This window comes from Galleria mellonella, unplaced genomic scaffold, assembly GCF_026898425.1.
Source record: "Galleria mellonella isolate WM207_F2 unplaced genomic scaffold, CSIRO_AGI_GalMel_v1 utg213, whole genome shotgun sequence".
Lineage (NCBI taxonomy): Eukaryota > Metazoa > Arthropoda > Insecta > Lepidoptera > Pyralidae > Galleria > Galleria mellonella.
The window spans coordinates 7,657,140-7,670,608 of record NW_026442039.1 but is presented as its reverse complement, the minus strand read 5'-3'; the positions used below and the strand labels follow the sequence as shown (position 1 = coordinate 7,670,608).

Below are 13,469 nucleotides of genomic sequence, written 5' to 3'. Positions count from 1 at the left end.
AATTTAAAAAGAAACTAAAAAGGTGCGTCGTGCACATCGTCTAGGACTAAAGAAAAAAAAAAGATTAATTATTTACAAAAAATATTAGTCGAAAACTAAACAAAAGTAATTATTCAGTTCTAACTATCGGCACTAACTTTTTAAAGGACGCCTTAACGTTCCTGATACCGTTTGAACATCAGCCACACGAACAAAATTGTCTCTTCCAAGAAACAGAGCAACCACGTGACCTCGCGGCCATGTACCTCGGGGTAAATCTCCATCAGCTATAAGAACAACATCTTCGATAGAAATACTTGGTGCTGTAGAGCTGGAACTTGAACGACGGGGCAGTAAACCGGGGAGATATTCTCTTACCCACCGGCTCCAAAACATGTCACTTAGTCATACAGCAATTCTCCAGTTATTGCGTGAATTAGATCTCGATTGCAGTGTCGCTGGTAAGGAGCTGCCAGCTGTGAGCAATTGACCGCACAGCATTGCGTAATCCAAGAATCCAGTATTTTTGTCGAAGCTCGTTAACAATGGTTTCCGTATTTCCATGAGGAGTTCGAACATGATAATAATGAATTAAAGGAGAATACTTGGATGTTTCCATCTAAAAAAAATAGAAAACTTAGCTTCTTCATTGACATCTAAAACCGCTGTAATACGACCAGAGATGTATAAGTTTGTTAGGACCAATATGTGGTGACAGCTTGCGGAGACGACTCTGAGGTTAAGTGGCCGATTATTTGCAGTGCATGCAATCTTGTCTTGAAAATCATCTTCTTGGCTACGACGTAGTATATGTGACTCAGCGAGATTTAAATCTTCCGCCGTTAGAATATTTGAAATATTAGACTGTCTACGCGAAGTTAGTGCCGTTTCATTAATAGAATTATCTAAAAAAGAACAAATACAATAATTTAATTTAATTAATTTAGAAATATCAACTTCTCGTTTTCGTAAACTACGCAATCGCAATAAATATAAAAATGAATTTATGCGCAGTTGCTGTTGAACATAGTAATCCAATCCATGAACTAAAACGTAATAGATCAGCTGAGAGTGACAACTGTGAATTGGATGAAGTCATGTGATTGACTTGATGTAAATGAGGTTAAGTTAATTATGAGCTTCGATGATTATTAGAATGAATAAAGCGCCAGTAAGCTACTACTAAATAAGCTACTTTACTGACATCATAAAAAATCATGGAGTTCGCACTCTAAAAGAACGCAACTTCTGACGTGTATTGGTGTTAATAAAACTAGTGGATCATATATCCGTATAATATAAGCAAGAGCCTGTCGTTTGGTGAGTTTAGTAGGCATTACAAAATCTTTTGAAGACCGGTATTAATAGCGATTAAATCAGTGCCTGGGTACCATAATAAACCAAGTGTGCGTACAGGTGTACTAACAACACCTTTATCTACTTGAAGTGTATCTAATGACTGACTATGACACAAACTCTTAGGTATTAGTGATAGCGCCCTTGGTTCATTAGATATCCAGTTACGCATCTCAAATCCTGCTTTCTGATGTATATCAATAATATCTGCTACCAAACGAGCAGCTCTTTCCACAGACTCAACACTACTTATGCAATCGTCCATGTAATGATCATGAACGATTACATGCGTCGCTTCAGGAAACTGCTGTTGAATATCATCAGCATTCTTATTTTAATGAACAAAGCTGTAGACGGGCTTGATGCAGCGCCAAAAATCATTAAAGACATACGAAATAATTTCAAAGGTTCATTAGGACTATCGCGCCTTGGAAAACGCTGTGCATCTCGGTCTGCGTTACGAATTTTAACCTGAGGAAACATTTCTTTAATGTCACCATTAATCGCGACACTCTCCTCACGAAAACGCATTAATATATTAAGCAGAGATTGCACGAGCAGCTCTTTCCACAGACTCTACACTACTTATGCAATCGTCCATGTAATGGTCATGAACGATTACATGGACCTTTTCAGGAAACTGCTGTTGAATATCATCAGCATTCTTATTTTAATAAACAAAGCTGTGTGGACGGGCTTGATGCAGCGCCAAAAATCATTAAAGACATACGAAATAATTTCAAAGGTTCATTAGGACTATCGCGCCTTGGAAAACGCTGTGCATCTCGGTCTGCGTTACGAATTTTAACCTGAGGAAACATTTCTTTAATGTCACCATTAATCGCGACACTCTCCTCACGAAAACGCATTAATATATTAAGCAGAGATTGCACGAGCAGCTCTTTCCACAGACTCTACACTACTTATGCAATCGTCCATGTAATGGTCATGAACGATTACATGGACCTTTTCAGGAAACTGCTGTTGAATATCATCAGCATTCCTATTTTAATGAACAAAGCTGTGTGGACAGGCTTGATGCAGCGCCAAAAATCATTAAAGACATACGAAATAATTTCAAAAGTTTATTAGGACTATCGCGCCTTGGCAAGCGCTGTGCATCTCGGTCTGCGTTACGAATTTTAACCTGAGGAAACATTTCTTTAATGTCACTATTAATCGCGACACTCTCCTCACGAAAACGCATTAATATATTAAGCAGAGATTGCAAAAGATCTGGTCCGGTTAAAAGTAAATCGTTTAAAATAACTCCTTGTTATTTAGCAGCTGCATCATTAACTATTAGCTTTTCACAAAAGGCCAACCTCGAATTGACCCTCTGGTAAACGTTGAGCAGTACGTTCACGCTTTTCATGTTTCATAATATCTATAGAGTCGAGACGATATTACATTTTAATTATATTTTCTATAGACGCATCACTACCTGCGGTGCAATCACAAATATTATTTATAAAATGAACAACATTCGTTTTACTTGACACAAAACCGAAAAGAACCCAACCCAAAACTGTTAAAATAGCGACAGGTTCAGACCTAGTTCCCTGTCTAGTCACAATAGGTTCAGATAGATGCCAATTATCAATACCAATTACAATGGTAGGTTTTGCATCATAAAATAACTCGTCAGCTATATCTGATAAGTACGAAAAAGTATTAATCTCATTTTTATTAACATAACGATCTGCTAAACCTAAATTACTAATAGATCTAGCTTGTTTGACATCAAAAGTTTTTATTGATTTCCGCCCAGAAGAGACAATTTTGTTCGTGTGGCTGATGTTCAAACGGTATCAGGAACGTTAAGGCGTCCTTTAAAAAGTTAGTGCCGATAGTTAGAACTGAATAATTACTTTTGTTTAGTTTTCGACTAATAATTTCTGTAAATAAGTAATCTTTTTTTTTCTTTAGTCCTAGACGATGTGCACGACGCACCTTTTTAGTTTCTTTTTAAATTTTATTAAAAAGATGTTCTTTTTATAATTTGAAGTCTGTGTCAGTTTAGGTTTTGTTTTTGCCTTCGCTTTTTTACTCCGTTGGTTTGATATGTATATTTTTTATATTATTATATTATCTTTCTAAAACACCGTGTTTCCATACCAGCATACAGTCCTTTCGCCCACATTTTTGCTTATTATGTTTGTAATATGTGCTGGTTCTTAGTATTTAATTATATTATTTATATATTAGTTGTAAAATAAAATCACCGTCTGTTGACTTGAAGTATATTATGTGTTTTTTGTTCTATTTCAATTGTTTATCAATTTTCTTTTTTATAATAATCTACAATTGTCATTGTCCGTAAAAAGGTTAATTTCGAACATATTCCACCTAGGAAAAGGTGTAAGATAATTTAACAAATCATAAAAATACTTAAAATAAATTATTATCTTCTAGTAGAAATAAAAGTAAAGAATAATATTTGTATATATAAAATTAACTACCATGTGATGATGTCAGGTACATCAGCTTATTGATAGGCTTTAAAAAAGGTCCTCTAATATTTTTTTCCCGAGGTTGAAGAAGTCGATAGTTGAAATGTTTTCTTAATATGAGAATGAGGCATCGTATTATGTGCATGAGTATCTTTGAGATTTTTGAACGCAACTGATATGTAGTTTGTCTGCGTAATTTCCATACCATTCTTAGGGCACTCTCCATCTTGTGAGTAATTAAATACATCAATATTATCTCAATTGTATCAACTTGCATCGCATTCAATGCATCTAAAGATTGCTGTAATTTACTGAGAAAATTCTTGATATTATCTCTCATAATCGTATTGTAGTTTAAAATTTTTAGATAGCGATTGACAGTTAGCATTTTATTTTCATATCGTTTCTCGAGTGTCATCCAAGTGATTTCATAATTATCCTCCTTCATTGGTAACGATGAAATTAAGCACGCAGCTTCTCCCTTTAGATAAGGTTTCAAATAGTTGAATTTCTCTATTTTTGATAAAGTACTACTCTTGTCCATCACAGAGAGGGATACATTTTTTAAATTATTTTGCTCTCTTATCTCACCACTATAACTTGGGATGATGGGTTGTGGTATGGCTACTTGTTTTACTGGATTTATTGAAAGAATGTCAGGATTCATGTTTGGAGTATTACATGTTGAGAATTCTAAATACAAGGCTGATGTTTCGTAATATTTTCTTTCAAAATTATCTATTTCTATTGTATCTGATTCCTCACCTTGTAAAGTTTCTATGTCTATTTGAACTTCCATATAATCATCTAATAGTTTTTCTAAATTTTTATATCTAGATTTTATTTCATACAGCCTTTGTTGGTTGTTTATATCGCTGATGAATGTATAATGGCACGTGAGAATGTCTTTTAGTGCTATGCGTTTATTAAGTAATTTCTTTAAATCGGCCATATTTTTTTAATAATTGAGTATTATCGTATTATAATTATCGTATAGTTGATATTTAGTATAATAGTTACTTACGATTGTGGTGATCTGTTGATCAGGGTTTGTTGCTATCTAAAAATTTTAAACTACAATACGATTATGAGAGATAATATCAAGAATTTTCTCAGTAAATTACAGCAATCTTTAGATGCATTGAATGCGATGCAAGTTGATACAATTGAGATAATATTGATGTATATTATAATATAATTATATAAAAAATATACAAAGCAAACCAACGGAGTAAAAAAGCGAAGGCAAAAACAAAACCGAAACTGACACACACTTCAAATTACAAACAAAACATCTTTTTAATAAATTTAAGAAAGAAACTAAAAAGGTGCGTCGTGCACAATATATATATATTTACTGGGTTAAAACTAATAAGTCCCAGGAATTTGCTGATAATTTAGATTACAATAGGTCTTTCTAGTACAATAGTAGGAGCTTCGATGTTAATACTCTTAAACGAATTAAACAAACGACTTTTTCCAGAAATTTCAGAAATTAACCAACCCTAGCTTCACTTCATTTGACTTTCTTGAGCCTAATGAAGGTAAGTGTTGACCCGAGCCCTGTAAAAACAAACAATATCACGACATCGTTAAGATGAATATATTTACTGTGTTAAAACATTTTGTAACAGGTACGGTTGGCAAACAAGGTAAGTGAAGGGCGGAGGGCTCATCGCTCGGCAGCCTCCCGGCTCTTACCTAAAATGATTAATGGATTCCGATGCTCAGAGCTGAAAGGCTTGTTCTCGCGATCAAACTTGGAAAATAATCACGAATATTGTAAGTGGTCTCGAAGTGTGTAAGATCGATGAAAAATTAAAACCCATTGCTAAACAATTACCACTAATTGTTGTATAATTTAATAATATTTATAAACGTTAATTAACAAAACAGTAAGTTGACTAGAAAAATAATATTAGAATTGCAATCTATTGTTTGTCAATCAGCCAATTGGTTATTTTAATTCTTTTGCGGATACCCTCGTTTCGGATTCTATTACGCAAAGAGACTCCTGAATACTGTAAATTTTCCTTGTATAAAATGTATAAATAGCATCAAATATTATTCAAATAAATTTTGCTAGTTAACACCTTCGTCCAATTAAACCATCAATGGTAATATAAATTCAAAGTTCTACCAAATGCCTACAATGGCCAGCATTAATATTTTTTTTAAATTTATCATACAACGAAGCTAATTTGAGTTTAAAAATTGACTTTATTAATGACGATATTACATCCAATTTAAATTAACATAACTAGCAATAAAGGTAACCAAGAGAGTACCAATAACTTGAAAATAATAATTTATCAGGGTCAATAATTCAAAAATAACAACTTCCTGACTATAATGGTGCCTGTTTGCATTCATGTCAATTAGAAACTATAAAGAGAAATATAAAGAGAAGTTTGAGTCACCAAAATATTTCTCATATGGTAAAGTAGTGTATCATTGTTGCTGTACCAGCATTAATTCTGTAGCATACCGATGCTAGAAGATTTATTTCTTTTGTATTTTTTATAATAGTTTAGTTGTGTTTCACAAATGCCTTAATATTTGTCATTGTGATTAGATTCCAGAGGTACCATTCTTAGTATTAGATTACTTTTGCAGCTGGAGTTTAAAACCTCGTCTTTTGCGACTTTCAAATGTCTGATTGACGAACTTGGAAGAAGCAATAGACATCTGTTCGAATCGGGGCATTTGGCGTTCCATCGTTTCTGCCTACCCCAATGAAAGACAGATCTAACGGATATATATATATGTAATGATATTTCTATAACAGAATAGACTATCTACAACCTACCGATACCTCTGTGTAAACGCAGTATTAACATGAACACTTTGCCTACCCACGAACATGACCAAACAGAACTATTCCATCCACTACAGAGCGCTTTAACGGAATACACTTAATACTCAAGAAAATAGTTACCATAACCTAAACTGCTCAGAAAATAATGATCGTCAATGCATGAATTTGCAATTTATAGATGCTAAACCAGACCATAAATAAAGTAAATGTTAGAAAAATACCGAAACATGATTTCAGCTGAACACAATGTTCTTATCAGAGACACCTTTGCAACTTTAACTAACCCCAAATACAGTCAAATTAAATTGACACCATCACTAATTTAATAAGCAATTGTTCAAAGTCTATCCTAGTTATCGTCTCGGATATGAGACGCGAGATTTAATTACTCAAGTTGGAGCACTCCAAAATATTGTCTTCATTAAGCGCGTGCCCTTTGAGCCGGCTTTTATTTGAAAAGTTCCCGTGTAATTTCATGAACTTTGTTAGGCTGGCAATTAGCTATTTTATTTCTGATGTTCATCACCTTAAAAGTAGATTTGTCTATGATATGCCCTTGTATTGTTGTCTATTAATAAAAAAGACAAACATTGTTAGCAGCAAAAACCTAGACAAAATTAGCTTGCCTGATCTCTTCTTGGACTTTGTTTCTAAGCTCTCTGATCTTTATAGCTGCAAAGTACAACTCATAGAATCCTCAAACTTTCAATTGTATGACGCATTACTGTATTCCATGATATCAATTTATTAATATAAATTTTAAATTATAATAAAATTACGTGGTATTTGATAAGGTAAGGTTAAGGAATCAGTTAGGTTCTCGTGATGTGACCTCAACCAGGTCAGCATAGTCTGAGGTAAAATTCTGGTATTAAACATTCTGATTTATTTTACACTCATTACTAGTACAGGACCGAGTTTTTTTTTTCGAATAGTTACATACATTTTTTACATACGGTCTCGTATTATATACAAAATCTAATGTATCTTGGAATAGTCTCATAGCTCGTCGATGCATTTTATTCGTTTTAAAAAATTTGTGAGTTTACTAGAGTAAATATTATAAAGACATTTGGATATTTATATGTTTGTTACACAATGACGATTAAAAGACTGAACAGATTTTAATAAAATTTACAAACACAGGTAGATTATATGCTAAATTAAACTTATATTAATTTATATATAGATGCAACAGCTAGCTAATTTGTTTTCCGTGAATCCTGTAATAATTTCAGATACACATTGATAGGATTATGTAGTTGTATTTAGATTTTAACTGACTTGCTCTCTGTAAGTTATTAATGACTAAACCACTAACATCCGTACTACAAAAGGATAACCCTTCACACAACAGTTCGCTTTTGATCTATCAAAAGTTAATTAACTTCAACTCGCCCACCCAGATTTTCCTCGACCTTCTGTACTCACATGTGATGCACTCAATTACAAATATTGGCCTAAAATCCTATTGACAATGAATGGAACGTACAAAATACAGGAATGTATTCAGTATTAGTTGTATCTCGTCTTATGCTACTGCCATGTCCCTGCATAGAATGGGCTAATCCTTTCTTTCCCTCCGTTAGACTGCATTCAAAGTCGGGCAGTTCGAATTGTTGACGATTGGCGCCTTATTGTCCGACTCGACCCACTGAAACTGCATAGAGATGTTGCATCTCTGTGCATCTTCTACCGAAATTATCATGGGGAGTGCTCTGAGGAATTGTTCGGATTGATATCTGCTGCTGATTTTCACCATCGTACAACCCGCCATAAACTAAAATTTCATCACAATCTGGACGAGTGGCGGTCCTCCACCGTGCGTTTTTCAAGGCACTTTCTTCCACGCACAACCACTCTTTGGAATCAACTTCCAGCAGCAGTATTTCCGAACAGATACGACAACATAACCTTTAAGAAAAGAGCATATTCCTTTTTAAAAAGCCGGTAGCACACCTGCAATGCCGTTGGTGTTGTGGGTCATCATGGGCGGCGGTAGTCACTTACCATCTGGTGAGCCACGTGCTCGATGGCCCTCTGTATTGTAAAAAAAAACTCCTTTCTTTCCTTCAAGTGTTATAAAAGCCGACTAAGGGAGCTTAGTGATCCTTAGTGGGCTTAGTGGGATGGGTAGCAGCGTCTCTCTTAAAACATTTACAGCTTAACTGCGATTACCAATCCGTCTGCCAAGCGTGGCAATTCCTGGCAAAATTCTCCTTATGGGAAAGGCCTATGTTCAGCAGTGGACAGTTAACGGCTGATACAATAATAAAATATAATAGCCATATCTCGTAACTTCGCCTGTAGCTTTATCATAATATTGAATAGCCCATAACGTTCTTCAAGAAATGACCTAATAAAAAGCAAAAAGAAGTTTACAAATGCGTCTGCTTATTACAGATAATGATGCGTTCAAACCAACAAATTCTTTCGATGTAAATATTATTATAAATTTAGTACATTTTTTACATTATAATAAAATACATCATAGATAGATAGATAGATAGATACTCTTTATTGTTTCCTCCAAAGATTACAATAGTAAAATTATTATAAATATAAATAATTACAAGAAACAATCACAATGAGAAAACAATGGGCGACCTTATCGCTAAGAGCGATCTCTTCCAGGCAACCTTTGGATGGAGAGGAGTAATTATAAACAGTTTGGTGGGAGGCACGATGAAAAATTTTGTTAGTTAGTTAGTTAAATAAATATAAAATCATATTTACATGTCTAGATTAAATTAAGACTTTAAAATTATCCAGTAATATTGTAATATCGAATATGAAATCAAATTTATCTGATAGTGAAGTTTGATATTATTCGCTTATTTGATTCTATTTAATAATAAACGAAGGTTTTACATTAAGTTTGCAAGTAGTATTATTGTATTAATAATAATATTCATTATTGTACTAAAACCTAGAATAATTTAAGTGCTCCTCTCTTAAAGAAGAAATTTCCATTGTTCCATCATTGGCTGAGCATCGTTTTGAAAGGGATCAAGTGTTTTTATTTTAATTGTCGAGAAATTATATTGATTTCCTTTTACTTTTTTTATACAACTTAGAATGGCAAACAAGCTGACGGCTCACCTGATGGAAAGTGGTAACCGTTGCCTATAGACATAAGCAGTACCATGGACATGACAGAGTATACTGTTGCGCCCATAAAACGCACGGGCGTTGCCATTCTTGAGGACTCAGGTATTATTCCTCTGTACCCTGTAAATTCACGCCATATCCCACCCTTCAATTCGAAACACAGCCGTGCAAACACAACTGTTTTACGGTTGAAACACGAATGGGACAGAGGTACCGAAGCAAACGACTTTTGTGCAGTCTCCCTCTGGTTTAAATTAAATACATGTAACAGTTTACTGTTTAGTGTATCTTTTATGAATACAAAATATGCTAAAAACACATTTGTATTTAACGTCTGTACCGAGTACAATAAATTGTTCTTCGTTCGTTATTGACATATTTAGTAACTCGATTGCAGTGTACAAAAAGCTTATTAGAGATAATATCGTTGCGAAAATATCGTAATAATTAATTAGTGGTTTATAATTATTTATTATGTAATATTTTATCTGTTAATTTGTTTTTTTTTTTATACAACTTAGAATGGCAAACAAGCTGACGGTGCACCTGATGGAAAGTGGTAACCGTCGACTGTTTGTTTTTCAAATAAGAATGAAATAATAATAATAACAATAAGAAATAATGTAGGCCATGGTTATTTTGACTTATTTATAAAGAAATCTCTAATAATATAATATAAATACTTGTACATATGTGCTAATGTTTGTGCTAAAGGTTTAAACGACTTCACCCGATTCTACGTGATTAATTAATAAACATCCAAACTTCGATGAGTTATAAACATGTTCCATGTAATTTTGAATTGTCTTAAAAACATGTTCAAAGAAGTTCCAAGTTTGGATTGAAATAAAATGTTACATGCGACTTAAATAAAATTTTCAATGAGATGCAAGTAAAACTTATTGAAATCTCCATCTAAACTTTGAATCGAAATTTTATCATTTTCTGGTAATAATTTTACTAAAGTGTATTTTGTATTATTTTATGTTAAACATATATATTTTTATTTATCTTTTTTATTTAGACGCTTTTATCCTATAAGGATATGTCAGCCTCATCATACCCTAATTTTATAAAATACCTCACATACTTAAAATATTGATACATAAATAAATAATACATAATATCTTAGTAGTATATTTTCATAAAGGGAATTATTGATACACAAATATAGTGATTAAAGATTTTGCCATTCCGGAATGTGGTTCAAGATAAACATATGTGTATAGTCCTTATTAATATTATAAATGTAAAGGGTGAGTTTGTTAACTCTTGGTTAAGCGTGACAACTATTGGCAAAAGCCCTTTTATAAGGGACATAAGCCATGTTTAGCAGTGGACAGACAATGGCTAATATGATAACGATTATGGTATGCTATTAAATGATTGAAAGGCATGTTTTTTTTATACCATTGAGGTGGTAAACAAGTATACGGTCTACCTGATAATAAGCATTTACCGTAGTCTATCAGCCTGTCCCGAGTTCAAGAGGTATGGAATATTTATTGTCTAGTCTTTTTTTATAGGACATTGGAGGGAAACTAATTGGTTTTTAATTTTTATATTATTTCACTCTGTTATAAATTTATAAAAAAAAAAAATTCAGTCAAAAACAAACGAAATAGACCTAGTATGGAAATTTTAAAGCTAAAATTTGCTCCTTTATATTTTCGTACAATTTATTATTTTAAGACATTGTATTAATAAATTATGAATGACGCACCTTTGTATGTTATAAGTTTCGTAATATGCGTAGGAACAATATTTAAATTATAATTAATTCATAAGAAGTAACTTTATTAAAAGTTACTTTGATGTAAGATAAGTCGATATCATTTCGTGGAAGCTGAATTTTGAATGAAAAAAAAAAACATCATTCCCGGAATTTTAATAATATACTATTGAGGAAGTTATTACTAGTTACTTTGCAATCATATAAAAATATTTTAAGCAATATTACTTCGAAGGCTTTTGTGAAGAGAATTTGCTAATCGAATTTTCATTGTAATTAGTTAAAACTAGAGGAAAATTGTAATTAAATTAATAGTGAAATTTTGCAATTTATTTAGAGCTAGATGCCATTTATTATTTTAAAATGTATCTGAGGTAAGGTAAGGTAAGTGTACCTTAGATTATATAGATAGATATAAGGCCGTGTTGTCCCTGCATAGAATAAGCCACTTCTTTCATTCCCCTGGGTACCGTAAGAGCCGACTAAAGGTGGGATGGGTAGCAACGTCCATCTTAAACATCTCTAATGCCTGACTGCGGTTGCCAATCCGCCTGCCAAGCGTGGAAACTAGGTAAATAGTACCTACATGCCTGCTTCTTTATTGCCGACGTTTCGACGTGGATTGTACGTCATGGTCACGACTGGACTGAAGTGAGCGGCGTCTTCATCTGGCAGCTGGCGCAGTCTCTTCGGGTACCTTTACACTGTTACCATTATTATCTAGAACCACCCTACACACCGCACTCATAGTTGGCAATAGAGAAGCAGATAAATAGGCACTATTTACCTGTAAAGGCTTTTACATCGCGTTAAATCCTGATTGAGTATTTTAAAATATGTGTAAACAATGCGAAAGTTTAAAATTAACTATAATAAAGTGTTTAAGCAAGAATGAATTCAACTAACCTTGGCATATAATTGTGATGATCTGTATGACGCTGATGGCGAAGCTCTTGCACGGCCCTCGTCTCCCGCTCATCTTAGGAGTGTAGCATGTTCACCAACCAGTGTCGTTTGAATGCCTTCGACCGTCTTCCATTTAGTTTCTGTAAATGCAAACAAATTATTTAAGAACATTCATAGACTAAGTAGTTCACATAGCTATCGAAAGAATAGAAGAATAGAATAGAAGAAAGAATTTTTGATAGCTCGTTGTTAAAAGTTGTCTTGAGGAAAAGATTCGGAAAAAAGAGCTTTTCTCCTCTATGCGTTAAAGCTACAAAACAAAACCTACTGATGTGTCTCCACAAATTTACAAGAGTTAAGTACCAGTTTCAGTAGTACGTTTCACCACCGTACAACCCGCCACAAACTAAAGTTTCATCCCAATCATCTGGACGAGTGGCGGTCTTCCGCCGTGCGTTTTTCAAGGCACTTTCTTCCACGCACAACCGTTCTTTGGAATCAACTTCCAGCAGCAGTATTTCCGAACCGATACGACAACATAACCTTCAAGAAAAGAGTATATTCCTTTTTAAAAGGCCGGCAGCACACCTGCAATGCCGCTGGTGTTGCGGGTGATCATGGGCGGCGGTAGTCACTTACCACCAGGTGAGCCGCATGCTCGTTTGACCCCTGTGTTGTAAAAAAAAAAGTTCTACCGAAAACTGTTGGAGCTGAATAAGAATTAGTAAACAGGACTGGAGAGTATGAGGTGGAGTAACGAACAAGTACATTTAGTAAGACTAGCTGGAGAATAGAGGAGATGTATTGACTAGCAGAGAAAACACAAAGATCGTCCTGTGTGCAATGTTTTAATGAATAACAAACACATATTCTAGAAAAGATAACCGTCGCATATATAACTTATTTAATTTAAGCCAAGTCAATAGTTTTATTTTTTTGCTGGGTGAAAATGGTATGGTAACCCCGCCTACGCTAACGGGATACGCTGGCGGAGCACCAGTGAAGGGTGATAGATGAGAATGAAAACAGGCCAGTTAGCCCATCATGATGAATTCATCAGGAATTAACCATGATAGTCTCCAGGTGGAACCGCGAGGAGGCCGACTTGGTTGGG

General features: G+C 34.0%; 1 protein-coding gene across 1 annotated transcript in view; it reads right to left on the bottom strand.

The window, feature by feature from the left end:
* LOC128200600 (lachesin-like) overlaps positions 1 to 13,469 on the bottom strand; it is a 128,784-nt gene that overhangs the window by 75,816 nt on the left and 39,499 nt on the right. Inside the window, exon 2 of the mRNA XM_052894541.1 lies at positions 12,356 to 12,495. Coding sequence (XP_052750501.1) covers positions 12,356 to 12,428 — 73 coding nt within the window. The 5' untranslated portion in view covers positions 12,429 to 12,495. The remainder of the gene's footprint in view (positions 1 to 12,355; positions 12,496 to 13,469) is intronic.